The sequence below is a fragment of the Thermothelomyces heterothallicus genome (assembly GCF_042370625.1).
Source record: "Thermothelomyces heterothallicus CBS 202.75 unplaced genomic scaffold P884_scaffold_36, whole genome shotgun sequence".
In the NCBI taxonomy this organism is placed as follows: Eukaryota; Fungi; Ascomycota; class Sordariomycetes; order Sordariales; family Chaetomiaceae; genus Thermothelomyces; species Thermothelomyces heterothallicus.
Genome location: NW_027192597.1, coordinates 226,673 through 253,557, shown reverse-complemented (window position 1 = coordinate 253,557; position 26,885 = coordinate 226,673). Strand labels below are relative to the sequence as shown.

Below are 26,885 nucleotides of genomic sequence, written 5' to 3'. Positions count from 1 at the left end.
TCACCGAGTTACCTAAATGGGTGATTCACGGAATCGTAACACAACAAGTCCCAAAGAGACAACAATGTCTCAAAGAAGAACCAGATCAGCTGTGGTAATTAATTAATGCTCTTGTGTTGAGCTTCAGACGCCGAGCCCTGTGCTGACCATCTCGGCGCGACTTAAGACAACGCCCCGGCCGCGGCCGTCGGTAGGAAGAGTCCTTCGCAAATGAAAACAACAGAACCATCTTACAGAGTCACAAGGTTACAGACTGGGGAGCAAGATGCTTGGTCTACCCCGTCCTGCTCCCCTTGTAACGTGGTAGCTCATGTGGACGTCCGTGGTTGCAACGGGAGACGGACTGCTTGAGTCTAGAGGAAGACAGACTTAGCTAAGGTACCTAGGTAGACAACCTGTAGTTGATTAGTTTACCTAATTTCCTTCCTGCCTTTACCTACATGCGGAAGTCAGATGAGGAGACCCCGTTCTCGTGTGGCTCAGCTTTGTGCCGACCGCCGCGGAACGCGGAACGACACCGTCTTGCGTCCTCCCGAGTGCCCTCCATCGGGGTACGGCAACCTCGTCTCGAGAGAAAGCAAGGCATCTGATTAGGTCCTGAATCCTTCCGACGCGCATCGGAGAAAGGGACGCGCGGCTTGAGGGAGATGGCCTAAGGGAGACATAGAGCATCAGTTCCAAGTTCCGTCTCTAACAAAAAAAGCATAAATACCAGAGGGCATCTCCTTATGGGACTGTCCTCTTCTTGCTCATCAGCCCTCCATCTCTTATCACACGCAGCTCCTTGAAAGGCCTTCTACCCAAGACAAAAAGCCAGACTCAACCATCTTCTGCCTGCCTCGCAAGCCCCTTAACGAAAATGAAGGTCACCGCCATCCTCTGCACCCTCATTGCTGCTGTCGTCGTCGGTGCCTCGACAATCCCGGAGATCCAGGCCCGCGACACCTGCGGTGCCGGCTACGGCGGCGACCAGAGGCGCACCAACAGCCCTTGCCAGGCCTCCAACGGAGACCGCCATTTCTGCGGCTGCGACAGGACTGGCGTGGTAAGTGAACCGACCATAATATCTCCTACCCCGCCTCCTCCGGGGGACTGACGCGGATCGTTTACTCGTGCCCCCCAGGTCGAGTGCCGCAACGGCAGATGGACCGAGATCCGCGACTGCGGCTCCTCGACCTGCCACGGCACCAACGACGGTGGTGCCGTCTGCTAGATAATTAGACGCTGTGAGCGCGCAGGTCGGGAGGGGGCCGACGAAGCCCGGACAAACACAACAATGCTTCGGTACGTTCCGTCCCAGACCCGTCGCAACTCGGAGGCCACCAAAGTGCCTAATATTTACCGTACAGTACCTAAGCCAGCTTTAACATGTCTGACTAACACGGCAACTTTCTGGACCGGAAACTATCTGACCTGATGATCAGCGTAAGGAAGGGGAGAGGAAGGGAGCGCCATCACGGGAAGATTCAACATCGACCGGGTGGCAGGCTGTTGGTTAAAGTAGGGAGGGCTAGCGCAAACAATCTTGCTTCGGTGCGGACCACCAGATCATTGGTCAGATAGTTTCTCTCAAATAAACACGGAACTATTGGCTAATTAGCCTCTCTTGGTTTCAAAGCCCCCTCCCGGCGATACTAAGTGGTGACGGCTGGCTAAAAGTTTGATTTACCTAGTCAGAAGCGCCCAAGCTTCTAGGGAATTAATTAGCTACGAGCGATGCACGCCACTTTATATGCTTGTTAATAGCATATAGATCATCTCCTTTATCTATTTATACTACTCTTTTAAGCCTACTAAGTATAGTTATAACCTAGTTTACCTACACTAATTAAAGGCTATAATATATTTACCTCTAATATTCCCTTTAAAGATATATATATTATCTCCTTAGCTATCCCCTATTATTAAGCTATACTTAGATCTAAACTTCCCTCATTATGCTTTTTACATTACCTCTATATAGCCTTACTAGATATAATTACAATATTAAGATTATACTAATAATCTTATTAATAACACCCTTAAACTCTAATCAAAATATATAATAGTCTTATATACTATCTACTTATATTAGTCAAAGGAGTCATAGACCATAGTAGGCCTAGGTGACCGGTTCGCCATAGGCCATAGTAGGTAGCTGACACCAGGTATAGCGAACCCGGGGGGAGTCTCCAGGATAGGCTCCTTATCGCTGGGGACCAGAGGGCGGCGCCGGCGGGGGCGAGGTGTGGCAGCGTGGCGCACGGCGGCAAGCCTCTAGCCGGTCGCGGAGGGACCGGATACGGCGTACGCCATGTCGTCGCGGTGGTACATGTCGTGGGTCGTCGTTGTGCTGGCGCAAATCGTCTTCTTCCTCGGACGATATGGCCATCTCGGCGCCAGAGTACACGCGGCGGTCGAGTTTCCGGGCGGTGCTACATGGGGTCGCCGGGCTACACATCACTCCTCTTCCTCCTCTTCCTCCTCTTCCTCCTCTTCCTCCTCTTCCTCCTCTTCCTCCTCTTCCTCCTCGTCCCGGGCGTGACGTTCGGGCTGGCGGTAGGTCCGCGGCGCCGCCTCCGCCTCCAGGCCGTCCTCCCCTTCCAGCCCCAGCCCTACAAGGGTCCAGTCAGCCTCAGTTGCAAAGCGAACTTGTAAGCAACACGTCACTAAAACCGGCTTCTCCCAAGCTGTCTCAACTTCTTCATTGTCGACAGTGTCTGCCAAAAAGCACGCCGGCCACGCCGTGTGGTCACCTTCACATGAGGAAAATTGCCCACTGACAGAGTGGGATGCCAACAGAACGTACATTTTCCCAAGTGCTCCCCGATTGTACACAATCAGGTTTCGTGAAAATATTGCCCGGCCGAGAAACAGGTATCTAGAGCCAACAGCACGTCTTTGGCTGTCCCAAATTCCCTTCTCCAGCACTTCAAAATGACCTCTCCTACGGGTAAGTGCTCGACGGGAGGGAACTTGCCCATTTTGAAGTTGGGGTACACGACCCGTTCCTCCCACTCAAGCCTATCGTCGAGCTTTGCGAATCGCCCCGGAGTGGCCTTATACGGCCATCTACCAGTAAGGATGGTGTAGAACAAGGACCCCATCCCAAAAAGATCTAAGAGAGTGCTGGCTTCGCTCCCGAATAAGGGGCTATAGAACGGGCCGTCCGGGAGGGAATATCCATCCGCCTTTAGGTCCTGGCATACGGAGCCGCCGAAGTCGGAAAGCTGTAAGTCACGAGTTCCCGGTGTGGACTCGTGAACAAGTACGTTGGCCGGACGAAGGTCTGAGTGCACGACGCCGCGTCTATGGATATACTCAATGGCCTCCGCTATCTGTCGGCACCATAGGAGGCGCTGCTTCATATCCACGGATGGGTGTTCATCGAGGTAGGTCTGGAGATCGCCGTGACTAGCTTCGCCTAGAAGAATACCATCTCCTTCGCTACCGAGGTACCTGGTTGGAATGTTAGTTGGAGTCCTGGCAGTTTTAGAAAACCGGACTCACCTGACAATCCTGACATGCGGACCCAACCTCTCGAGAATTCGCCTTTCGACGGAGAAGCAGTTTGCGATGCGCGCGGCTTCGTATTTGTCTGCAAGTCTGATGGGCTGTTTCAAAACGACGCCTGGCGACACATGTTCAAGGATACTAGTTGAGCCACAGATCAACATTGTTACTTTTGATAGGAGGCTGCTCGGCGTATGCGATCTGGATGGATGTGGTTGGATTGATCTTTGCAGCTTTCTCAAACGGACAAGGGGAGCGCCAACTCAAAAACAAGAGATGCCCCCACAGAACCGGGCCCCTGGGAAATTGAAATCAACTGGTGCCCCTCCGCGGCTATGTCTCGGCAAGCATCGAATTTGAAGTCCGACTTGACACGCTTGCCGCACGTGTAAATAGTCTCCGAAACGTACTCGGCCTTGTTCCCCGTCTGGGCAGAATCGTGTGCGAAGAAAACGGGGAGAGACATATCGGAGCACACGTTCGTGTGGACCGAGGGGGGGTTGTTGGTTGACAGGCAGCAACAGTCGGAGCCTGCACGCCGGGTAGCGAGGGGGTTGGTCACGCCCAGAAAGCACCGAGCAAGGCACCTAATTCGTCTTTATCGTTCCCCGCAAATGAAAAGAAATCTGCATGCATCCTGAAACACTGAGACGAGAAATTCCCCGACAATCAAATCCGCCGACTTGAAAGACAAGGTACGCACCGAGACCGCCGAGGGCGAACTGACTGAGGACCGTTGAAGACACGGTGTCGATGACGTTGAAGGGCCAGGTGTAGGGCAACTACGTCTCACAAGTGTACATATTACATCGCAACCTCGATGCTGACGCCTCGTTCATCTGGCGCGTAGCAGCAAGACGCGTTCAACGCCAACAAGCAGCTGATCGCGTAATTACCCACCACACGCCGGCAGCCCGCTGACGCTGCAGACAGACTTTGACCCTATCGCCGCGAGTACGAGCAACTGGCTCTGCTGGCGCACCCACTGAGGGAGCAGAGATCCTTCGCGCCCGGTTCGCAGGCCATGGGCGCGTGAACGTCAACGGTGGGGCAGCGGCGCAACCTCCGCGTGCACCTTTATAGTCAATCGCGATGCCACGGCCAGCAGTAGGCGCAGATGGCGTCGAAGCTTCGCCTCCTAAGCCTGCAGTAAGGACAGCGTCCTACATGCCACCTTGGGTTCATATGGCGGCTGGCGCGTGAGTTACGATCCCAGCACGCAACCGGTTCTGCAAGCCAAGGTACTGATCTGGTGCAGGACTGCAGGAATAGCGACATCGATCGTGACCGCACCGCTGGACGTCCTACGGACACGACTTCAGTCCGACTTCTACCGCCTTCCGTCGCGGCCGACATTGGCAGCTGAGTATGCCGGCGCGACATTGCGACATCTATTAATCGCTCCATTCCATCATACAGCAGAAACCTTTGGTATCTTGGGATCGATAAAAGCTAAGGAGGGCTGGCGTGGACTCTTCCGTGGCCTTGGCCCAAGTCTCGCTGCTGTCGTTCCCGCGACCGCCGTCAAGTTTTACGTCTACGGAAACTGCAAGCGTTTGGGGGCGTCCATACTCGGCAGAGGAGAGGGCGACTCATTCGTCCATGCGCAAGCTGCCATTCTTGCTGGTGTCGCAACTGCAACCGCCACAAATCCCATTTGGTTGGTCAAAACACGACTTCAGCTTGATAAATCTCAGGTCGCCGGCGGTGCTACGCGGCAATATCGAGGCAGTCTGGACTGCGTCCGAAAAGTCCTGCGTCAGGAGGGCCTCCCTGGGCTGTATCGGGGCTTGACTGCCAGCTACTTAGGCACGGTTGAGACGGCTTTTCACCTGATACTATACGAGCGGTTCAAAGTTCTTTTTCACAAATCCTTGCGGCCAGAGAATTGGGATAACCCCATGCTCAATGAATTGGCGACATGGGCGAGCACCACCGGCGCAGCTGGGACGGCTAAGCTTGCTGCGGTGCTGGTGACCTACCCACATGAGGTGCATACCTCTGCTCCTTCCCTGCCACCACCAGGCGCTGACATGGATACAGGTTGTACGAACTCGGCTCCGGCAAGCCCCAACGGTGGGTGGAAGGCCTAGATACACGGGCCTCGTGCAGTGCTTCACTTCCGTATGGGCCCTGGAGGGTTGGTGTGGTCTCTATGGTGGCCTCACGCCGCACCTTGTGCGGTCTATCCCATCCGCCGCCATCACACTGGGAGTGTACGAATTCGTCTTGAGGCTGGTGAGGGGGTAGATGCCGGCTCGAACAAAACAGGACCCAGGAAGTTGGTAAGTAGATATGAGGTCGTAGACGGCGTTGCGATATTAGCACCTGAGACCACTTGCGAGGGTAAAGCGCAGCCTTCACACTAAGATCGCAAACAACCATCCCTTTCCGAACGAGCATGTGTTGGTAAAACGAATGCTCCCTCACTAGGCGCGTAAAATAGAATCTCCTCTCCCACGAGAAACCTAGCATGAAAAAAGAGTGACAGCTGTCCACGGAGGGCTTGGGATCGTTGTAACTACGTAATTACGGGGTGATTGAAGACGACCTGACCTATGCATGTAGGTATGCACTGGTAAGATGCAGGTCTTTGTGGCCAGAGTGGGCCCGAGGGTGGTAGAGGCATCCCTTCGACACTATACTTAGGACCTTTACCCACAGTCCACCTTCCATTTTCATCATCCACGCATCCATACCATTACCTTTTCTGGCAACCGCCGCATCAGTCAGGCCATACCTCGTATCAAGGTTACCAAAATTCCAATTGAAGAAGGTAAGAAAATAAGATACCCAGTGTATATACATCGCAAGGGATTTCACGTCTTACATACTTCTTTGTCTATAGCTTTCATAGAAGCGGTGGAAATCCGAGGGAGACGCTCCAGATAGTGTTCAATTTCTGTTTTATAGAATTCCTGCAGATCGTGGCCGAGCTGGCTAGGTTCCCTACAGAGCGTAGTGGTGGGAGAGGAAACCCCAATTTCGTGGTGCTTAGAATCACTTGGCGTGCTAATATTGGCTCGTGAGATGGCGAGGAAAAGTCCTCGAGGACGACTTGCGACCTGGAAAATGAAGGTTATAGGCCACCATAGATTGCCATGCCAAGGTCCGTAGCAGAACTAGCGAATGCGGGACAAGCGACATCTCAAAGAATGCGGGGTACAGCACCTATAATTAATTATTGTTGTTGTTGTTGTCACGTTGAGTGCGAGGTGCGAGCGAGTGAGAAGGGAGAGTACGAGGCCGCTCATTGTTGTCATCCTGCAACAAGAACGGCCCTGTCATGAACTTTCGTCTACGTTACACAGGTCGGGCCGTGATTACCCGGCCGCCAAACAACAACGTTGATGAAGTTTTCTCTATCTTGCTGTTAAACTACAATCTCTTTGTCGCTTGAATATTACGGTACTAGACAATCGATTAACCCCCGCTTTTCTTTACTTTTGGTAGATAAGTTTTGTCATGACATATTCCTCTCTAGAGATATATCGTAACCCTATTCTACTCGACATCTTAGTCGCCGTCGCACTCTTAATTACCCCGTCTGACCACATCTAGGCGCCTGAGTTACCTCTTTGTGCAAACTGTACCCAGAGGCTCGGCATGTAGCAATGTGACCCCAGGATCCTACAAATAAAGTAAATGAAGCAAATGCGACTCTGAAGTATCACAGACTACGTACAGACTCACATTTTAGATGGGTCTAGGTGGAAATTCGGTGCGCTAGTCCTCCCGGCTTACTCGTGGGTACTGAGTAGCGAAACTACACCACCTAACATCAAACGTTTTTGGCACTCATCTGACTTCGTGAATCCACCCTATCCGAGACATTGGAGAATGAAAGCTGTGAGAGAGCCCCGGCGGTTTTCTGTACGTAATAAGCAGGACCTCCATCTGATCATTCGAGTCGTTATCCTATCATCCGGCCGGAACTTAGTGCGCCAGCGAGTTGCATCTGGAGGCATTAGCGCGAAGTTGAAGTTGAACGCTGACAGAGTGTGACCAACGACCGCATCAAGACACCACTTGGCTACCACCTAAGTTCTCAGTCGAGTGACTGGAGTTGGGGCATTTGGTCAAGCATATAAACCCAAGCCGTCCGCCGCCAGACGAGGATTGGGAATTGATCACCAGGCCTCTAATACATCAATCACAAAGCTCTTGGTTTCGTGGAAAGGTGAGTCCAATCCCTCACCTCATGCTCTCCAGAACCGTGTCACCGCGAACTTCCATGACCGCACAGCTGTCTCTAACTGGCCGCTTCTAGACGCCTGTGCTTCACCCCGATTGTCCAACATTCTCCTATATCACAAACCTATTCTCGGATTTCAAGTCTCGAAAGCAAGTTCAGTCGCCTCTTGTCCGCCATTTCTCTTCCTCCCTTTTTCCTCCGAGTTTTTCTACTCTAGCCACATTCTTATCTCAATAAATCGTCACTCTATTAACATTATTTCTACTTTATTCCAGGGAAGGCGAAAATGAAGCTCCTCACCACAGCCGTAACCCTCCTCATGGTCTCCCTGGCTAACGCCGAGGTCTTCTACTGGTGCACTGGCAACGGCAAGTGCAACAATGCGCCTGGCGTGGGCCCAACCTACGATTGCGGCAAGAAGCTCGGGTACGACTACTACGACTCCAATCGCAAGCGCTGGAGGACGAGTGGCGACACGGTTAAAAAGTTTTGGGAAACCGGTGGCTTCTACGACTGCTGCCACGCCAAGAACAAGGGCGCTTGCTACGATATTCAAAACCAGTGAGCGTAGCCGTGTAGCTGATAGAAGCGTCTGAAGAGCTTGAGTGGAGTCTACTGGTTGGCGGGAGGTGGAGTCGTCTTGGACGGGTTTGGCTGGAGAAATTGGGCCACATACTGGCGCTACCCTTGCTCGCTCGGTAACGATCTTCTGTGTGTCGCTGGCTAATGAGTTATTCACTCATCTCCATCTCGTATCCCTCTTTCGTTCCACCGTTGAAATTTACTGGGCAAGACTTAGTCAGTCACCTTCTACCTCTCCGGCTTTCACAAGCTAGGTATTCGGGCCCAAAGGACCAGACTATTAAATTGGCCCGTATGAACAGAGCTACAAATTACCTAATTAGGTCCCTACCCCGGCACCTGTTATAGCATTTAGCTGTCAGTGGGTCAGATCCGACGGACCCACCAACAGGGATGATGAGCCAGGGGTCATCGACATGTATTTAGACAGCATCCCCGAGTGCCTCTGGCACTTGGAAGAATCAACGCATATTATCACCACTTCTGCAGACCGTACCAGTTGGTCCAGGAGTGCCGCCCACGGCGCGAATACCGCTGTGGTGTCGTATCTTGCAGCCTGTCCGAGCTGTAGTCATTTGCAGCCATTGAGCTGTAGCAGTTGTATTGGCTTCGGTTCTGATACCTCATGACCCTGGCCATCACGGCCATTTATCCGGCCAACAAATGGAGATTTGGATCAATAAGGGTCTATAGGGAGCCTTGAATCTAGGTATTAAGGATCAAGTGGTTAGAAACTCCCAGATTCGCAAGGACTCAAATGAAACGGCCGGTTTTGCGCGTGTAGACCCCGTTCGTCAAATGCATCTTAGAAACAGAGGTAGCCCTCCCACCAGTCTAGCGTTATACCAAAGGGCCAATATGTTTAACAACAATGGATTCTATTGAAGATGAGCAAATGTCCAGAACTGGCTATTTACTGCCCTCAAGAGGGAATGGACGGATATAACTGTTGCCGTTTAATGGTTGCAAAAGATCACCATTCCTGACCTGAGTACCACGTATATGTTGTCTTCAGGCTCTACTATAGTCGGTTTTTGTATAATTAAGAGACTTAACCACTACGTATCCTAGACTAATTTGACCGTGGGATAACCAGAGGAAGTTGGCCGGTGTGCCAGGCCAAGCCACTGATGAGCTTCTTGTTGTTAGATAGCTCGAACAAACTAACTAGTGAAGGCAAGTCCCAAAGTAGGTAATGGGAAATCACTAGGTATGGTTACGAAGTAACCCTTCATGCGGCCTCGGAGACTGCAGGAGACTCAGGAGTTGATTAATCACGCAGGTACCAATTAGGAAAGGATCACGCTTGGTATTCTCATTTTTTAGGAGAGATCGCCAATCAAGACAAAAGGCCCACCACAAGTCCTGACATTTTTAACCCTCTCCCTGAGTATCTTGTCATTCAGGATTAAGTGACTTTGCTGCATGTGATTATCTATTGGGCCTTCAAACTGCCAGAAACGATTACACTGCATCTCGGGCCGAGAACCTGGGTTTTTGGACGAGATTCAAACTTCTGATCCCTTCCCCGCTCTATTTATTTACTCGGGCAGGGTTTTGTCCAATCATCACCAGCTCAATCGGGAGGACACTGGGTCTTCGTACATTAATTACGGCCGTTGCCTAAGATAAAATGCCCTGAGTGTAGCATACGCTTCGCGCACCTCTCATCGAGGCCTACAGTGGGCATGAAGCTCTGCTTCAAATATACTCTCGAAAGTGATCAAGAGGGAAAGAGTATCGCGGGAGGCCAAGATTATAGTATCCAATAGGTGTACAGATAAATCCAGAGGATTAATTAGCTATTTATATAGAAGCGAAGGTCCTTCCCATGCTCTTTAATATATTTTCATATTTTAGAGACTTAGTCATTGAAGCTTTGCTTTAATTCATGAATATAGAGACGAAAAGAGGAACACTTCAGCAGAAATAATTATACGGATGTGTGGGAGGTGCAGCCACCTATCTTTGGCTTCCTTTGTGGCTGTAGACCGTCCTTTCCGTTCTTCCTCTGTGTGGGCCACAGACTTATCTGCAGGCTCTCTTTCCCAAGTTCAATTCCCAGACCATCTTCCTTCTTCCATCACTAAGATAGAAACCGGTCTCTGTTTTACCCATTTTCAGTCCGTAAGTGCAGCAGGATTAGCTATTACAGGACGTTGCTTGCCCTACGAACAGAGTGCGCCACGGGCTCCGGGCAGTCCGCATCCGTCTCACAATCAATCCCTATTAGCGCTCCAGAAGTGCGGTTTGTTTGGGAAGGTAGGCAGGTGACTTCGTTGGCACATACACAGGGCGGAAGCTCCCTCGCTTAGTAAGGTAGAATTAGAAGATCAGGTAATTAAGCAGGGTATCACCAGCAACCCGAGCACGGAGAGATTGTGGAACAAAGCCGGAGTTCGGGGCAACAAGCCAGCATACCTACCTACTAATTACCTAATTACGGACTAATTATCTGAACTGGCACTTCGGCGGAGGTTGCGAACCATTTATAAACATGGGACATGATAGCGTCGAGAGAGAGATTGGCAAAGAATGACATTGAGTTGTTCTGCCGATCAATGTTCGGAACAAGATGCACCCTAATTAGTCTTCAAAGTCCCCTTGGAAAGCAACCTCGACTCTTGCCTTCCATGCTGCGGCCGCGTGAATCGGGTGGAGATGCCGGTCTGTGATTCGAGGAGCCCCGCTCGGCGAAACAGTATGAATACCTAAAGATAAGGTAGCTTAGAAATATTCTAACCCCGCCAGCACGACATCCCGACTCGGGAAGTTAAGTGGTGGGGGCTTGGCGCTGCGTTGCCGAGAGTTCGACTCCGCTCGCCGGAGTGCTTGCTACGTAGTTTCGAAAGGCCCCGAATACATCGAAATAGCGCCATCGATGGCGCAACAGGTTTTGATATGTCAGCAGGCGCTGCAGCTTGGACTCGAGCTGCGTTTCCCGACCTCGACAAGCTACCCCAGTGAAGGTGTCCGGCTCGCCTAATTATTACTTAAAAGGAGCGCATCTCCCGCTCGTCGTTCGTTTTTAAAACTCGAACCATACCTGCACAGCTGTCAAGTCACCCATCCGCTCACCGGAAGAGAAGAATAAAAGTAAACAAACCTTCGAGCAGTGGCAGAAGCTGAGCAGACACCATGGCGTCCCAAGACAAGCTCATCCTCTACACCAACCACATCTGCCCTTGTGAGTGTTGATGATTGATAGAAACAACCCCTCCTCCTCGGGGGAACCAAGGAGCGATAGGAGCGACTGGGTGTGTGTGTGCGAGGACGGCCTGTGCTGACGCTGGCATGCGAACACAACAACCAAGGGGCGCACCGGGCACATATCGCGCTGGAGGAGCTCAAGATCCCATACGAGGAGGTCATCATCGACCTGACCAAGCCGCGGACGCCCGAGTACCTGCAGATCAACCCGCGCGGGCTGGTGCCGGCGCTGTCGTACAACGGCGAGATCATCACCGAGTCAGCCATTGTCGCGCAGTTCCTGGCCGACCGGTACCCGTCCCACTTGGTGCCGCCCTCGGACGCCCCCGGCGGCGCCCTCCGCCGCGCGCGCATCGCCTTCTTCGTCGATGCCTACTTCTCCAAGGTCTTCAACGTCCTGCTCGGTCTCAACTCGGCCAAGACCGAGGAGGCCCAGAAAGCCGTCGCCGAGAAGGTGGTCGAGGGCCTCCTCAAGGAGGTCGAACCGCTGCTGGCTGACGCCAACCCCTTCTTTGGCGGCAGCGACAAGCTCACCCTGGCCGAGGTAAGCCGCGCCCTCGAAGCCGGCGTATTAGGGAAGGCGGAAGATAAGAAAAGAAAAGAACGAGAAGGTTGATGCTGACGTGAAAATCTCGCAGGTTCTGACCGGCTCGTTCGTCATCCGTCTCAAGGCCGTGACCCAGGCCAACATCTATCCCAAGTCCATCTGGGCGGCCATCGAGGAGAAGGCGCCCAACTTCCGCAAGTGGGCCGAGGCCGTGATCGCACACCCCAGCGTGACGTCCATCTGGAATGAGGAGAAGGTCTTGGAGATCACCAAGACCCGGCTTGAGAAGGCCCGGGCGAGCGCTTAAGGGTGACGCGCTGGACTTACCTACCTAATCAAATGCTGTATGTCGGTAGTTTGTAATTGTGCATGTACTGCACATGCAGAGCATGCAGAGAGTAGAGTGCGAAGCAGCTCTCTACCACGCTGCAACTCGAAATAAACGACCAGAGCATTCGATGAATGAAGCAGACGTGCTGCGCAAGTGGATAATTAATTATTAAAGGACACAGGATCCTGTGTGCGTAATATTCAAGGAGGGTTTCTGCTGTCATTATAGGAGTGACGCTGCCATCTTTGATGAGCTTCAGAATCATTCGTGTATAAGGGAAGAGGTGTTTCGTGGTGCTGACTACTAATCACGAGTCAGTTGTAATAAGGTGTTTACTCGTATGTTATTATGGCACGCATAACGTTAATTGCGGAACTTCAACTCCTTGCCGTGGTGATCTCCGGCCAAGCTTCCCCGCTGCCACTTTTGGTCCCTGGCACCACTGGCAGACCCACCCACCCAAACTCGGGCAGCTCTTTTCGCAACCGAGGCATTGCGCTGGACTTCAGCAGAGGCCAACCCAACCTGAACCAAACCGAACCTACGCGTTCACCCACTCCGTCATCCCAACAATCAATCCCGTCCACACAGAGATGCGACTATTTCGCTCTCGGACGAGGACATCCCACCTCCGCTAATGTGTGCTCTTCAGCATTGAATTCATTCTCGAAAAAAGAGGGTCTAGGCTATCCGTGTCAACACCCCCCACCCGACAACATTCGCTGCCGCATGTCCTCACGTCGGCGGCCCTGACCGCATCATCTCCCGGTCTCTCTCTCAAAACCTCCTCCATCCGGGACGATGGGCTCCTCCGATTTCCACAGCAGCGGCAGCGGCAGCCTCCTGCCCCGGCACATCCCCCCCAAAAACCCGGCCGGCATCAAGAGTGCTCTGACCATGCCCGCGCGATGGGTGCGCATGTACGATGACTTCATCACCAAGAACGCACACCAGGTGTCGCAGATCGAGTCGACTCTGCGATCCCTCACCTACATCATTCCCGGTACGTGGACTTTGCTCCTGTTTTTTTTTTTTTTTTTTTTTTTTTTTTTTTTTTTTTTTTTTACGCATTTGACGAAATAAAGCCAATGGCCGCTAACTCTCTTCGCCGCAGGCCGTTTCCGCGACGCCGAGATCGCCTCCGAGTCCATCCACAGCGGCGTCCAGCTGCTATCGCTCTACCACGACATGCTGCTGCGGCGAGCCCACAAGCTCGCGAGGCTACCCCTGCCCCCGTCGCTCGCCCACCCGCCGTCGCCGCACGGGCGATACACGCGTTTCTGGACGTTCAAGAGCGCCCTGTACCGCCGCGTCGCCTACGTGCTGCAGGTCGTCCAGTACGTCGAGCTGCTGTGCGAGATGGCCGCCAAGCGCCGCGGCGAGCGCGTCCGCTGGCGCGTCGTCGTCCTGCTCGAGGCCGTCAAGGCCGTCTGCCGCCTGCTGCTGATGCGCATCACCCGCTCCCGGCCCCTCGTCACGCCCGTCCTGCCCGAGCGGGAGCCGATCCCGGAGGAGCCGCCTGAGGAAGAAGAGGAGGTGTACCAGGGAGACGAACCCGGGCTCGGGGAGGATGACGAGGATCGTCGAGGCGGGAGGACTGTCGAGGGGGGGCAGGGCGAGTCATCAAATGTGTCGGCGGAAACTCCTCCCTCCTCATCACAACCACAAAGACAACAACATCAACGGCAAGTTGGCCCCCACGGCGAATGGACCATGTCGCGCACCGGCATGAGCCTCCCGGCGCTGCCCGCGCCGGGCGACACGAGCGGGTACCTGCTGTCGCGGGTGCTCACGGCCGACGACATCAAGCCAGCGCCCAAGCTGCTCAACCGGCTGCAGGGGCGGGCGCAGGCGGCCGAAGTGCTGCACATCCTGGCGCCGCTCATCTTCGCCGTGGCGCTGGCGCTGACGCGGAGCGGCGAGTCGGCCAGCGGGGGGCCGAGTCGGGACCGGCGCCGGGCGTGGATTCCCTGGCTGCTGGGCGTTGGCGCCGAGCTGGCCGCGCGCCAGCTGCGCGACCGCAGCCTCCGCACCACCCCCCTCGAGCGCGACGAGTGGGGCCGCCGCGCCTGGGCCATGGGCTGGTGGGCCATGCGCGGCGCTTTCTACGAGCACGTCACCAAGGGCCTCGTCGAGGGCGTCCGGCGCCGCATGCCCGGCCTGCTGGCCGGCATCCTGGAGGATTACGAGTACCTGTGGGAGAACTACCACTTCAGCACGAGCTCATGATGAGCATCAGGTGGGGAAAGAAGAAGAAGAAGAAGAAGAAGAAGAAGAAGGATGATGACACGAGGACGGGGGGATATTACGGTGCTGGCGTCCGTGGTGGACACCTAGGAGCCTTCACCGCAATGTATGATAACTAATCTTGGCATGTACACGACATATCACGGCACCATCATTCTACATTGTGCACATATCTCGATTCTCCCTGTCACCTTCTCGCAAGAGCCGGCCGACTGTCTTCTTTCGCTGCCGGACTCACTCGCCCTCCTAAACCAACACAGCAAACAACAGAAAACAGCGCACATTCAACAGGACGAATCGTATTTACCAAGTGCTAGTACGAGCGAACGTTTCTCTCGCCCCTGCCTAGGCTCGCCCGCGTTGGGGCTGTTGAGAGAGAGAGAGAGAAGGAATGACGGGGACCCAACGGCATTGCCCAAATCTCGAGCCAGCGACGAGTGCTTTCGTCTGAATCAATCTGTGCCGGCAGGGGAACATCAAGAGAAAAAAAGAACAATCAAGTTGGTCCAATACGCCCACCATCCATGAAACTCCACACAGCAGCCGCAGGGCTCACCTCACAGCCTCGATGCGAGCCGGTTCTCGCCCGGCGCGTGATAGTCGGGCACGCGCATCTCGAGCGCCTCGCCCGCGTAGCCAAGGTCCTCGGCGACGAGAACGGCGGCCTTCTCGCCGATCAGGAGCGCGGTCGAATACCTGGGAAGGCAGTCGTCAGTTTTTTTCGTTCTTCTTCCCCTCTTTTTTTTCTTTTTTTTTTTTTTTTTTTTTTTTTTTTCCCCTCTTTTTTTTTTTTTTTTTTTTTTTTTTTAGTCTGATTGGGCCCGCTCTGAACGACTTACGTGTTGCAACCGACGTTGTCCGGGCAGATGCTCAGGTCGGCCACCTTGAGCCCCTTGACCCCGTGCACGTTCAGGCGCTCGTCCACGACGCCGTGCTTGACGATGCTGTTGCCCTCCCGGGGCGCCATCGAGCAGGTCTGAGAGCGCAGTCCGTGGTCAGCAGCGACCCTTTTTTCCGCAACAAGGCCCATCGAGCATTAAGAGGGTGGGAGGAAGGGGGAAAAAAAAAAGAAAAGAAAAAAGATACTAACCCCGAGACAGTGCCAGGTCGTCTCGACGTGCCGCTTGACCCATTCCTCGATGGCCGCGATATCCTCCCGCGAGTACTCGAGCTCCTTCCGCCTCTCCTTCCGGTTGCTGCTGACCACCGCACTGGCGCCGCCGGCCTCGGCGGTGCCCACGGGCACGTCGGCGGGGGGCAGGGGCGCGCTCCAGCTGCCGTGCTGGATCCCCGCGGTGATGTTGCCGGGGAGGGCGTAGCGGCGGGTGTCGTCGAGGTCGAGGTCGTGGGCGCGCGCGGGCGAGTCGAAGGGGAAGTGCGGGTGCATGGCCTGGACCTCGCCGGCGTAGGCGTCCATCCGGCGGGCCGTCTCGCGCGACTTGATGTACCCCCACACCAGCGGCGCCATGTCGCGCCCGTCGCGCAGGAAGCCCGCGTCGAAGTCGGGCGCCGCGTACGGGTCCGCCGACCGGATGTGCGTCTCCCCGCGCGAGAAGGGGTACTCTAGGAAGTGGAACATGGTGAAGAAGTTGCCCGGGGGCCTATGTGTGTGAGAGAGAGAGAGAGAGAGATCATCAATAAAAGATCAGCACCCAAACTTTATTTTTTTTTATTTTTCTTTCCTTTTTTTTCTGCTCTTTTCTACTCTTTTTGCGTGGGGCAGGTGGACAAAAGAAAATGGGAGAGGGCTTACATCAACATGTGGTCGCCGAACCAGCCACTGGTCATTTCCAACCGCCAAGAGGCAGTATTTAGTGGTCAGCATCTTCTGAACTCGCCGGCTTCAAGTTTGATAAAGGGAGTAAATAAGGGAGCACCTGCCTAATGATGGAGTAGTGCATCACCGGCTTGTCGGGCTTGTTCTTGAAGTAGGATTCCCAGCCTTCAGTGAAGTCGGGAGTCGGCCACGACTGGAACTGCTTCAGCTCGGCCTCGGTCGGCCGGATCTTGACCCCGGCTTCGATGCCGTTGGTGGCGAGGGGTCCGGTCCCCTTGACATTCCACTCGTCAAAAACGCCTGTGGCCACGGGGTTAACGACGGTCCAAGGTGGATTGGGTTTTTGGGGGGGGGGGGGGGGGGGGGAGAAGAACCATGAAGAACTGGACATACGCTTCTGCACTTCGGGATCTCCCCGGGCAAAGTCGTCAAACGTCTCGGTTCCCGGCTTGGCTCGGTAGACGGCAAAGGTGAGGTAGTGGTCCTGGAAGTTCAGACCGACTCCCGGGAGGTCGACGATTGGCTTGACGCCGACGCGGCGGAGCTTGTTCGGGTCGCCTTCAAGATTGTCAGTTGTTTGTTCCGTTTCTAAGGGCCTCGTGGAAGCCCCGCGGGGGAGAAATCATGATACCGATTCCGGACCGCTGCAGAATCAGGGGAGACGACAATGTCCCCGCGGACACGACAATCTGCTTGCGAGCGCGGAAGACGCGAATTCCAGGATCCTGTAAGGGGTGCGTCAGCCGTGTTCGATGGCCGTTTCACCTGATTGCTGGAAGGCACGCACTTCACCACACCGCTTGGTCGGACTGTTATTGGCGTCAGCGGAGGAGTCGCCGTCAAAGGCCCCGGTCTATTTCACAATGCCAGGGGAAAGGGGGGAACACTTACACGGTCTGGACAGCAACGGCCCGGCCGTTCTCGATGATCACCTTGTCGACCTTGGTATTGCAGGCGAGGTACAGGTTCGAATGGACGGCGCGGGTGGAATGAACATACGCATGAGCGCTGTCGCTGCGACGACCGGTCTGCATGTGTGTCCATGTAGATGCAGGGCCTCGACGTCAGTGGCCGTCCTAAATTATGATTAGCCCCTTCGGATGGGGTAAGCCACTCACATCGCGGTTGATCCACTTCAGCCTGGATCTCTAGTTGATCAGCATCTTCCCTTTCTTTCTTTCTTTCTTCCAGCGGGGGCCGAGTATGTGGGCTCGGTGACCATCACTAACCCCCCCTTGCAGGGGTTCGATATCAGGTAGTATGTAGTCAGTACATACCATTGTTCAGCACCATGGCCGGTGCGAAGATCCTGTAGGTCATCAACAATAGGGATTCCCTGGCTCTCGACAGCCCTGAGGAAGTCGTCCTTGATCGGGTACACGCTTACGAGAGGTCAGCATCCGTTCTCCCTGAGAAAAGCCGGGTGGTGATATCCGACTGATTATACACATACTAGTTGCCAAAGGAGACTTTGATAGGGCCGTCAAACCCGTGGATGTCTCGGTTGTGCGAAGCACGCTGGTACGTCTCATGCTTCTTCATCAGGGGCAAGAGCTCCTTGGTCGTCCACCCTTTCGCTTGGAAGTCGTCATAGTCCGAGGCGGAAGCGCGAGTGTACATCTGCACAGCGTTTAGGTCGGAGAAAGATTCTCGATGTCCGGGGGTAGTGGGTAGTTGAGCTCTTCTCGGGACGTCCTCCAACGTACCATGAAGTTGATAGAGGATCCGCCGCCAAGGACGTGGGCTGCGGGAACTATGGCACTTCGGCCGCTGAGCGATTTCGACGGACGAGACTCGTAAAAGGTCGCCGTCTTGGAGTCGAGCTTCATGTTGCGCGGGTAGATGGCCGGGCGGTACACCCATGGGTTGTTGAGGTTGGACTCTCCGGCCTCGATCAGGAGGACCGTGAGGTTATGGTCCAGGTTGGCCAGCCTTGGGATCATACGTCGGTCAGTCGAGGGAACCACGTTGCCGTCGTTCCTGTCGATGGTCTCATACCTTCCTGCCACCACACACCCACAACTCCCACCTCCGCAGACGATGATGTCAAACTCCTCGGGCAGCGGCGACATCTTGATCAGGGCACTTCTTGCTCCAGGACGTGCGTGCAGAGTCGTACACGAGCACCCTCCGCCAACATCTCGGGAACCAGGGCTGTTCTTATAATTTCTCTGCCCCGGCGTCAGGCGAGATCACCTGCCCAGTCATCATTAATTATTCATGCTTGGGCCAACCCCTCGGCAAGAAGACGGTGGCCTAGAGTCCGAGTCCCCGTTTCCCTGACCGTCTCCAGATGATGGTTGGTTGGTTGGTTCGTTCGTTCGTTCGCCTTCTCACACTGGGGTCTTCGCAAACGCCCTGCATTTCACCTCGTCCGCGTGGCAGATGATCTTGTGATCTTGGAGGAATACGACGCGGGCATGCATTCTTGGGAACCCCTCACTGCCCTCGGCGTTGCTCGTGCCACCGCGGCTTTGGACACTTTCTGCCGGAATGGGAAGAAGGGCGTCATACTTGACAGCAATGCAGTTGTCCAGAGCTACTCCAACGCTCTGATTGGGGCCCGCACCGACCACGATCATGAAACGTGAAGATGCCTGGATGGTTGCAGCATTCCTGGGAAGTTCAAGCCCCCACGAACGGCTCACGGTTTCCCCAAGTCCAGATCTCCAGGGGGGATCCCGAGAATCCTCTTCGTCGAACCCCTCATCGTGTCCGCATCTACACTGCAACCAACATCCAACGGGGACGGGCTGTACCACCACTACATACCGGTGAACACAATTGAGTACCGGCATATCGTGTCCCTGGGAGGGGAATTCAACGGACAGCGCAATGGAGCGCATTCGACGCGTCTTGTCCTTATTCGACAGCTCTCGACTGGATGCCTTTACCCGGGAGCCCTCGGACTGGAAGATGAGCTCGAGTTTGTATGTCCCCCTCCTCGTGTCTCAGAGCCTAGGGGTCACTCCGAGTGGGCCAGCCACTTTTCGAGCCCTATTTTCGGACATGATACTCCTGACACATCTGATATGGCATCTCCCCGGCCAGAACCGTGATTAATTAATGGACAGAGTAAAGCAAGGCTGTCTCTATCTTTGAGTGCTGTCCGTGGCTAGGAACCGAACGCCTCTCCGTCCACGACTAAGGACGGTACAAGAAGGTTGGGGGGGTTGTGCATGGCCAAGAACGACCGCAGCGGTCCGTGGAGTGAAGCGCACCGGAAATGCAACCTTGGATGCTGCATCTAGGCTTCCCCCGATTGTTCCACGACATGATTTGCGGGGAAGCAACGTTCAGCGGCCACAACGCGGGGCTGCTTTTCAAGGATGGACCCCGGGTACCCCAGGGATCCGGAGTCCCAGAACCCCTTCAGACTCTCTCGTGCTCGTTTGGACAGTGACCGGAAGCATCGCACCAGGTGTTCCCAGAGAAATTGCCGAGCGGCCGTGGATTCCTCTCATGTCACGCGCCGCGTGTGTCTTGCAGTGATTTGTCTCCTGAGCCGACAATGTCCACGGCCACCAGGACGATCTCCACGGAAGAATTGAATACCTAATAATACTGTACACAGGTAGGGAAAGGGGCAAGTCGATATCAACTCGGCAGTGGATCCTCCCTTGAGCTGTGTCGCTCCTCCGAGAGCTGCACATAATCGTTACCTGTTTCTTTTCAGTGTCAGATCGAGACGGCTTGCCGCTGCGGCAAGACACCCAAGTAAGTGTTTTTGTTCCAAAGTGATTGGCACGAACTGAGCCAACCAGAAGAAGGAGACAAGACAACAATTGATACAGTACAGAATGCACACCTTCTCGAGCCAACAACCGGCAGATACAACACACGCGGAAAAGGCCCCCCCCCCTTCCCCCCTCCCTCCTTTTCTTCCCTACCTTCCACTCCCCTGTCATGAAGAGTACCACAGGCCGTTAACTTTGCGTCACCTCAAGTTCCCAAACTGAGCTCCCCCCTTATCCCTCCTCTGTTCACCAACGGTTCTGCACGAGAGTACTCCATACCTAGATATCTTAGGTTATGATACCCGGCAACTTGTTGGCTCCTGTGCGGGCCCGGCTTGCTGAAAGCCACAGCACGGTATGTATGTAATTATGTACTGCGCTCCGTACACAACCATAAACAAGCACCAAAGAGGCATAATCCCGCGGCCACTCTAGAAGGGATACACCTTGGCTGGATCACCGGACCCAAGCCAGAGGGGGAGGGGGAGGGGGGTTGGTTGGGGTTGTGGGGGATTACTTAATTACTTGGTGGTATAAATGGCGAGAGAGAGCCCGAGTCATCAACCAGGCACTTGAACTCACCTCGTCTATTCCGTATCGAGGACCATGATTGATGACAGATCCAGGACCACCTCGAGGTACAAGGAAGATTCAATCTTGGAATAAATAGTGAGCCCAGACAGCACTCCGTAGCGCGATTAATACCAAAGCAACTTAGCTTGCTCCACAGCATTTGCCCTGGACCAGACCGACTCTTCAGGAAAACAACGTTGGAAAGCATTGCAAATACTAACCGCAGTCACGGACAGCCCGGTAGAACGGCACACAGGCACAAGACACATTAGGGACAAGCACCAAAAATGAGAAAACGGAGTCAAGTGTCCATGAATATGCATATATTGTTGTGATATATACAGTATAAGAGCACGAGCCGTCTTGCGCAGCACCAGAAATCAACGCAAAACCACACTACCAAGGGTTCCCTTTTCGCCATGCTATGCCATCCAAAAATTGATTCATACAGATCGTTCATTGAAAGCGCCGCCTCTTGAGGGAAGCAGGCCGGTCTTCTTCTTCCTCTCGCTTATGTAATACTTTCAAAACGAATGTTGTCTTGTTGGCTGGTGTCCTCGTCTGGGTGACACCGGACGTTCCGGGCTTCGACAGGGCCTTGGCCTGTTCGCGAATTTGAAGCCTCCGCTCTTCGACTCTGAGGACCCACAAGAGGGTGAGTAGGACCTCCTTCGACGGGAGCGCGGCTCCGTTCAGCCATCCACTCGGCCCGCGACGTGGCAGCTGCTGCGGCGAAACCCCGCTGACTGCTGCCGCCGCAGACTCGTCGGCTCCTGAAACCCGGTCGCCCGAGCGTCCCTCAGTTGATACCAACCGCAATACCGCCATCGTCGCATCCATCAAGGGACGCGCCAGAGTGGGGCTGCAGGTAAGGATCTTCCGAAGGGTTCGGAGTCTCAGGGTTGAGGAGCGACGAGTCGGCGACAGAGCGGCCAAGGAGTTGCTGCTGCTGCTGCTGCTCGTTGCTGGGCGCGCCATGGGGCTCGCCGTCGGTGATGAATTCGTTGATGTCGAAGTCGGTCGTGAATGGAAACGACGAGGTGTCGTCACCAGACAGATGATCGTATTCAGAATCGCTTGAGTTGGGGGAAGAGAGAAGCCCGCTTTCAAGGAGATAGCGATCTGCGTCAAGGGCCTCTGGCATATTGAAACCATCGCCGAGGTCGAAGCCAGCAGGAACTGGAGCTGGAGGAGCAGCGTCTGTGCTGGGTGTAGCTGTTGCTGGGACGCCCGCTGCCACGGTGAGGCTGGTGCTTCCGCCGACCGACACTGCAGGTCCGGGCACAACATCTCTGCAGGATGTTGTGTCGCGTCGGGGGAAGTACTGGCCTGGGCCGTGGTGTGGGCATCCGCAACAGGGGCGGCGGGCGCCGCCGGCTGCTTGTTCTCCTCTTCCGCCGCCTCTGGGATGGGTGGAAGGGCGGGCGACAGCGACGATGGGTTCACCGTTTTGTTCGTGGCTGATGGGATGGATTGCAAGATCTGCTGCAGCGTGCTGGTGCTGCCCATGGCAGGATTGTGATCGCCCTGGGAGCCGAACAATTGCTGCGAGAAGGTGACGGGGGTTGGGCGGAGGGCCTCGAAGGCCGGCGAGGTCCCGGCACCGCTGCCACCCCGCATCCTCTGGAGTTCCTCGAGGAGGGTCAGGTTGATTTGCTGTGCTTGAAGGAGCGCCGCCTCGAGCTCCTTGTTCCTCCTCTCCAGACCCTCAACCTCCAGGCGCTTACGCTCGCGCGACGACTGGGCAGCGCGGCGATTTCGGAGGACACGCTCGACTCGCCGCTGTTCCTTCTCGTCCTCGGTCTTCGCGCGTTTCCTGTTTCTCAAGTCAGCGTGTGGCCTTCATCGTGACCAGAAGCCGTCCAATGCACATACCTTGGAGGCAGGTTTGTCTTGGGCTCGGGAAGGACTTGACCCCACGACTTCCTCTTCTTGACCGGCTTCTTCTCCGGCTCCGGGGTGACGGTTGTCGGGGCCGGAGGCGCGGCCAAGGTGGTATGTGTTAACGCCGTCAGGCCGGCGAGTAACGTGAGGTCGGGCTTTGGGACGTGAGGTGCCGGCTGGGATGACCTCATGTCGACCGGATTAACGGTAGTCGTCGGTGTAGGGCCAGTGCCGAATAGGGAGGGATACATCTCGTCGGGGGTCGAGAGAATAGATTCGGCGGGCGATCCCTCGAACTTGATGTTTGGTGACGCTGCGCTGGCCCAGGGGTGCATTTCAGACATCTCGGGACTCGCACGACGTAGGAGGACTTATTAGTGCTTTCTGCAAATGGACCGGTAGTTTCTTCTCCTGCCAGGCTGAATAAAGGCTGACAAGAGGGCGGTCGGGTGTGATGTGCAGAGCAGTATTGGATTGACCGTATCGAGGCGCCTTCCCAATTCCTCAATACTTGTATGTCAGGGAACAAAAGCGTCAAGGGAGTTGCATTGCGCGTGACTGGTCTGTCAAGTTGACTCGGCCAGCACTGACGACTCGAGCGAACAGCTGGTTGGCTGCGTTGGCGAAGAGGACAGTCTGGCTTCTTTGCTGGGCAAGGAAAGCTCCTGTTCGAATGATGAGGGCTCCAGGCTTCTTTTATGTTCAGGACACGTTGCGAAAGGGGGTGGTCGCCTGAGGCAGGAGGCGTGACAGCAGGTGGGCCCGCGGTTGCTTTGATTGGCCCGATTTGTCTTACGAGAGCTGAGACGTCCGAGGTCCCAATTAGGAAATCACAAAGACCAGCCAAAATCGCCCACGGATCCACAAGCTCCATTTGCACCATGGAACCTGTGCCCAAAGATCCAAAGAACGCGCGACATAAATAGCGTATGTATGGAGTAACTAACTAAGGGGGGATTCCACATACTGCGAATCAGTTGCCAGTGATAGGGGGCGGGGACAGAACCCAAGCCGAGACATACAACCCAGCCGGCTGTCAATTGCACGCTACATGGTGTAATGGGTATTCCGGACGCACATCATTTCGCAGTTAAGGTTGTGCCCGCTTTTTTGCACTGCCGCTCTGGCGTCTCTCTTTTTTTTTCCGAAGGCTTGCAAGGCGACGTCTTACGCGGTCGGACTCGAATCAGACAACCTCGCGAAGTGTGGGCCAATGGTGCGCCAATCTCCAGCTAATGCTGACTTCGCTGGGTGCGCCACGCTCGTGTTGTGCATACATACACGACGGCTGTGCTACACAACAGTTTCTAAGTGTAGAAGTGTATGCTGCTGCGCTGCTGCTGTAATTCACAGCACTGATCTCGATGGTCTTGGGTGCACTGACATATTTTGGACATATTTGGAACCAATGTGGGTGCAAATGGTTGATCACTGCTAAGACCTGCTGCAGATTCCACTTCATTCAGGAAGCAATCTAAGACGGATGATGGTCTCTCTCGTCCTTGGCTAATAATCTACGGAGTATCGTAGAAACTACAGCAGATTGAGTCGACTCAAGCGATCTGACTTTCGGTCCGATCGTGCCTTGACTCCGGCTCAGGCCGGGAGCAAATGGAGCCGCTCGCCCTCCTTTTGCATGCTCGGAGCGAGTTGGATCGGGCCTCTCCAGGTGCGGCAATCAGGCTGAATATCCCCGGACCCAAAGATTCCCCAGATTCTCGCATGCAACCGAAGGATGAATTAGCTCAAACGCCACTCGCTGTACCGGGTGCGAGGTTTTCTAGAAGCCCCGGATTAAATCAATTCGAAATTGCAGCGGGCCGCATCGTCCGTAAAGGCGGAGGCGGGGAAGGTCCCCGTCGTTGAACTGAATGCAATGCCTCGTCAATTTTGTTGGCGATGGTGTCGAGCCGATGACGGTGCAGTACGGACAATACGGAATACTGCACTACGGATTAAAGTCGTGTGGAATCATAGTTACTGCAACATGCCAAAACACGCAGTCAGTGGTCTCAATCGGCAAGACATGAAAGCATTCAAGGCATTCAAGGCTGAGCAATATGGATGTGTTTTACGACCGTTCTGTCTGTCCGCGACTTGACTTGTGGCCGTTTCTAGCCTTCTTTTTCTGGAAGTGGCAAACCTGCATTCCACCTCCCAGATCTGGGAGTTGCAAAAGGGGCGGAAGGGGCGCCAGGGGGGCATCCATCTCCATTTCAGAAGTTACTTCCGGCGGCCGTTCGGTGGATGTTCCGAGACTTCTTGGGCTTTGCAGGTCCTCCAACGGAAGGAAGGTGCTGACATTTTGGCTTGGCGGCACGTGTTCTCACCCGTGTAGCCCTTAGCCAGATGCTCCCAAGATTTCCCTCGTCCACAAAGAAGAGGCTGTGCAGAATTTGCTTCTCCTCCTCCTGACAAGCGAAAAAGAACCGCTCGGTGTCTGCACGCTCGGAAACATCCCCCACCAATTTTTTTCTGAGCATCATGGCGGTAACGCCTAAGTCAACAACTGTCCAAGTCGAGGGCGGGGCTAACGAGTAAGTGCTCGGGACTTTTCCTTGGTCGAGGCAACGCCGACGGCCGCTTCTTCCCCGCCCACAGGCCTTCTTCGCCTCCGGGGCTCCCCACATCAAGCCAGCGCAAGCGCGTTGCATCCCAGATCGCCTCCAGCGGCCGGCCCGCCATCCCTGGCCCCTTCTCTCCAGTGTTCTACGCCGACATTGGATCGGCAACCGCCCCCCGCAACCTTCCTCTTTCCCCTCCGTTTCTTGTGGAGTCGCTTCGAGTGACGGGCCTGAAGGAGCGCTGGAAGGTTGGAGGACTGCAGGGTTGCCATGCTCTGCATTCCGGTACAGCTGGTGAAGTGGATTGCCAGCGATCTGGGATGTGCGGGAGTGAGTGTCAAGCGGCACAGGAATCCACGCTTCGGCGGAGCTGCTTACGGGATGCTGTGCTCCTGCGTATGTATGTACTTGTACATGCTGAGAGTTGCGGCTCCATCCGATACGCAGGAATATATTATGAGGCGCTGCCGATTTTGCTTTCATACCCTGGACCGCACTCTCTTCTCTCCCCCCATATTAGTGGGCACGGCTTTCGAGGCCGGCTCCGAGAGTCTGTCGACAAGCTCACATCTCCATGAGAAGTCTCAAACCTGGACGAGAAAACATTTTTTCTACTCCGATGCCGTCTATCAGTCCACCTCGCCCCAGCCTAATGCCCTCCTCCAAGTGATATGGACCGTTCCCCAACGCCGCAGACACCGAACATGCTGACCGCTCCTTTACTACCCCTGAAGATAGCGGTGGCGGGATGTGAGAAAAAAATTTTCTTCCTTTCGTCTTCTCTCCTCCTATGGTTCTCCTGGTCAGAAGACGCCGTCCCAGCCCGTTCCCCACTGAGGCTGATGGGGCGAGGGCTTCACGAGACCCTCAATGTCGCTGGTAACCCAGCCGCCGTAGTAGTCACCCGGCGGAGGTTGGGCTCTCTCATTGTCGACATAGCACTCCCAAGGTCCGACGAAGAAGGCGAGGTAGCCCTTGATGGCCTCGTACTCCTTGGGTGGCTCGTTGTACGACCAGATGCGGTTGCTGAGGATCTCGGCTGCGGAAATGGGGCTCATGATGGCATAGTACGTGGCCGCGCCATGGAACTCGGAGAAGGTCGACCGAGGAGTCGTCGAAAGTGGCAGCCGGACTCTGTTGGGAGGGATGTAGTAAGCTACATATAGGGAGCCACGAGCGGTCAGTAAAACGGTCCGGCACATATCGAGGGAATATTTGCCTGGTTCGTCGCCAGAAGCGGGGAAGTCCATCAACCAGACGGTGGACGGACGGTGAATAGCGATACGGTATATGGGTATCCGCAATGGGAGAAGCCAGGGGAAGGGTACGGACTCGGAGCATGATGGGCTTCCAGCACCCAGTAGGCCTCGCCGGGCGGGCAGTCGGCCACGAGTTGGCCGTGCCACTTGATCTGGATGTGACGGTCTGTCCTCTCCACAATCGGCGGACGAGGAAAGGTCGTGACGTTGTGTTTCCGCATGGTCGACATCGTTGCCGCTACTTTTTTTCGAGGGCTACAAGGGAGACTCGGGGCTTGTATCCGGATGGGAAGGAGAAACCTTGCGGTCGATCCGAGGGTGAATGTTGGCGAGGTGAAGAAAAAAAATGCTCTTTCGACTCTTCGAAAAGTCTACCGGGGCCATCCATGTGCAGTCTGCGGGTCATGGTGTGGCTTGCACGCGGCCCACATGTGCATACCCACACTGGGCAGGCGTGCATTGCTCTGCAACAACGACAAGGACCACA

The 26,885-nt window shown here is 54.9% G+C and overlaps 10 protein-coding genes across 10 annotated transcripts; 6 read left to right on the top strand and 4 right to left on the bottom strand.

Annotated features, from left to right (window-relative positions):
• Window positions 1-859: 859 nt before the first annotated feature.
• P884DRAFT_211425 (uncharacterized protein) lies at window positions 860-1,213 on the top strand (the record flags this gene model as incomplete). The annotated part of the gene is made up of 2 exons (XM_069439088.1): window positions 860-1,045; window positions 1,124-1,213. 2 exons carry the CDS (start codon window positions 860-862, stop codon window positions 1,211-1,213), a joined length of 276 nt encoding a protein of 91 aa, XP_069293806.1.
• Window positions 1,214-2,681: 1,468 nt separating this feature from the next.
• Window positions 2,682-3,932, bottom strand: P884DRAFT_251647 (kinase-like domain-containing protein). Its single transcript, XM_069440699.1, has 2 exons — window positions 3,490-3,932; window positions 2,682-3,438 (listed from the first exon to the last, which is right to left on the bottom strand). The coding sequence occupies exons 1-2, from the start codon at window positions 3,654-3,656 to the stop codon at window positions 2,820-2,822; spliced, it is 786 nt and encodes a 261-aa protein (XP_069293805.1). The 5' UTR covers window positions 3,657-3,932; the 3' UTR covers window positions 2,682-2,819.
• A 427-nt stretch (window positions 3,933-4,359) lies between these two features.
• P884DRAFT_90245 (mitochondrial carrier domain-containing protein) lies at window positions 4,360-5,800 on the top strand. Its single transcript, XM_069446155.1, has 3 exons — window positions 4,360-4,691; window positions 4,751-5,483; window positions 5,536-5,800. Exons 1-3 carry the CDS (start codon window positions 4,585-4,587, stop codon window positions 5,740-5,742), a joined length of 1,047 nt encoding a protein of 348 aa, XP_069293804.1. The 5' UTR covers window positions 4,360-4,584; the 3' UTR covers window positions 5,743-5,800.
• Window positions 5,801-7,962: 2,162 nt separating this feature from the next.
• On the top strand, window positions 7,963-8,472 carry P884DRAFT_264804 (uncharacterized protein). Its single transcript, XM_069441884.1, has one exon. The coding sequence runs from the start codon at window positions 7,974-7,976 to the stop codon at window positions 8,250-8,252; it is 279 nt and encodes a 92-aa protein (XP_069293803.1). The 5' UTR covers window positions 7,963-7,973; the 3' UTR covers window positions 8,253-8,472.
• A 2,675-nt stretch (window positions 8,473-11,147) lies between these two features.
• P884DRAFT_251638 (thioredoxin-like protein) lies at window positions 11,148-12,516 on the top strand. Its single transcript, XM_069440698.1, has 3 exons — window positions 11,148-11,456; window positions 11,584-12,023; window positions 12,118-12,516. Exons 1-3 carry the CDS (start codon window positions 11,408-11,410, stop codon window positions 12,331-12,333), a joined length of 705 nt encoding a protein of 234 aa, XP_069293802.1. The 5' UTR covers window positions 11,148-11,407; the 3' UTR covers window positions 12,334-12,516.
• Window positions 12,517-13,158: 642 nt separating this feature from the next.
• On the top strand, window positions 13,159-14,586 carry P884DRAFT_303347 (peroxisome membrane protein; the record flags this gene model as incomplete). Its single annotated transcript, XM_069445019.1, has 2 exons — window positions 13,159-13,360; window positions 13,472-14,586. 2 exons carry the CDS (start codon window positions 13,159-13,161, stop codon window positions 14,584-14,586), a joined length of 1,317 nt encoding a protein of 438 aa, XP_069293801.1.
• A 575-nt stretch (window positions 14,587-15,161) lies between these two features.
• Window positions 15,162-18,453, bottom strand: P884DRAFT_280909 (GMC oxidoreductase-domain-containing protein; the record flags this gene model as incomplete). Its single annotated transcript, XM_069443492.1, has 12 exons — window positions 15,162-15,300; window positions 15,444-15,580; window positions 15,695-16,205; window positions 16,358-16,384; window positions 16,486-16,681; window positions 16,775-16,939; window positions 17,013-17,106; window positions 17,275-17,409; window positions 17,655-17,763; window positions 17,835-18,001; window positions 18,088-18,313; window positions 18,380-18,453. 12 exons carry the CDS (start codon window positions 18,451-18,453, stop codon window positions 15,162-15,164), a joined length of 1,980 nt encoding a protein of 659 aa, XP_069293800.1.
• A 2,694-nt stretch (window positions 18,454-21,147) lies between these two features.
• P884DRAFT_211442 (uncharacterized protein) lies at window positions 21,148-22,910 on the bottom strand (the record flags this gene model as incomplete). Its single annotated transcript, XM_069439089.1, has 2 exons — window positions 21,148-22,507; window positions 22,567-22,910. The coding sequence occupies 2 exons, from the start codon at window positions 22,908-22,910 to the stop codon at window positions 21,148-21,150; spliced, it is 1,704 nt and encodes a 567-aa protein (XP_069293799.1).
• Window positions 22,911-25,043: 2,133 nt separating this feature from the next.
• P884DRAFT_295026 (uncharacterized protein) lies at window positions 25,044-26,295 on the top strand. Its single transcript, XM_069444311.1, has 4 exons — window positions 25,044-25,112; window positions 25,177-25,387; window positions 25,431-25,539; window positions 25,660-26,295. Exons 1-4 carry the CDS (start codon window positions 25,060-25,062, stop codon window positions 25,848-25,850), a joined length of 564 nt encoding a protein of 187 aa, XP_069293798.1. The 5' UTR covers window positions 25,044-25,059; the 3' UTR covers window positions 25,851-26,295.
• P884DRAFT_232107 (uncharacterized protein) lies at window positions 25,566-26,733 on the bottom strand. The gene is made up of 2 exons (XM_069439842.1): window positions 26,472-26,733; window positions 25,566-26,295 (listed from the first exon to the last, which is right to left on the bottom strand). Exons 1-2 carry the CDS (start codon window positions 26,626-26,628, stop codon window positions 25,943-25,945), a joined length of 510 nt encoding a protein of 169 aa, XP_069293797.1. The 5' UTR covers window positions 26,629-26,733; the 3' UTR covers window positions 25,566-25,942.
• Between the last annotated feature and the right edge of the window lie 152 nt (window positions 26,734-26,885).

What these genes read in the sequence shown, in the direction of transcription:
- P884DRAFT_251647 (XM_069440699.1), bottom strand. Translation starts at nt 3,656, where the DNA reads ATGTTGATCTGTGGCTCAACTAGTATCCTTGAACATGTGTCGCCAGGC. An exon ending in CCGCATGTCAGGATTGTCAG is followed by an intron (nt 3,439 to 3,489) that starts GTGAGTCCGGTT and finishes CATTCCAACCAG; the next exon opens with GTACCTCGGTAGCGAAGGAG.
- P884DRAFT_90245 (XM_069446155.1), top strand. Translation starts at nt 4,585, where the DNA reads ATGCCACGGCCAGCAGTAGGCGCAGATGGCGTCGAAGCTTCGCCTCCT. An exon ending in GTTCATATGGCGGCTGGCGC is followed by an intron (nt 4,692 to 4,750) that starts GTGAGTTACGAT and finishes GATCTGGTGCAG; the next exon opens with GACTGCAGGAATAGCGACAT. An exon ending in TGGTGACCTACCCACATGAG is followed by an intron (nt 5,484 to 5,535) that starts GTGCATACCTCT and finishes ACATGGATACAG; the next exon opens with GTTGTACGAACTCGGCTCCG.
- P884DRAFT_264804 (XM_069441884.1), top strand. Translation starts at nt 7,974, where the DNA reads ATGAAGCTCCTCACCACAGCCGTAACCCTCCTCATGGTCTCCCTGGCT.
- P884DRAFT_251638 (XM_069440698.1), top strand. Translation starts at nt 11,408, where the DNA reads ATGGCGTCCCAAGACAAGCTCATCCTCTACACCAACCACATCTGCCCT. An exon ending in CACCAACCACATCTGCCCTT is followed by an intron (nt 11,457 to 11,583) that starts GTGAGTGTTGAT and finishes ACAACAACCAAG; the next exon opens with GGGCGCACCGGGCACATATC. An exon ending in ACAAGCTCACCCTGGCCGAG is followed by an intron (nt 12,024 to 12,117) that starts GTAAGCCGCGCC and finishes AAAATCTCGCAG; the next exon opens with GTTCTGACCGGCTCGTTCGT.
- P884DRAFT_295026 (XM_069444311.1), top strand. Translation starts at nt 25,060, where the DNA reads ATGGCGGTAACGCCTAAGTCAACAACTGTCCAAGTCGAGGGCGGGGCT. An exon ending in GTCGAGGGCGGGGCTAACGA is followed by an intron (nt 25,113 to 25,176) that starts GTAAGTGCTCGG and finishes CCCCGCCCACAG; the next exon opens with GCCTTCTTCGCCTCCGGGGC. An exon ending in GCCTGAAGGAGCGCTGGAAG is followed by an intron (nt 25,388 to 25,430) that starts GTTGGAGGACTG and finishes ATTCCGGTACAG; the next exon opens with CTGGTGAAGTGGATTGCCAG.
- P884DRAFT_232107 (XM_069439842.1), bottom strand. Translation starts at nt 26,628, where the DNA reads ATGTCGACCATGCGGAAACACAACGTCACGACCTTTCCTCGTCCGCCG. An exon ending in GGAAGCCCATCATGCTCCGA is followed by an intron (nt 26,296 to 26,471) that starts GTCCGTACCCTT and finishes CCCTATATGTAG; the next exon opens with CTTACTACATCCCTCCCAAC.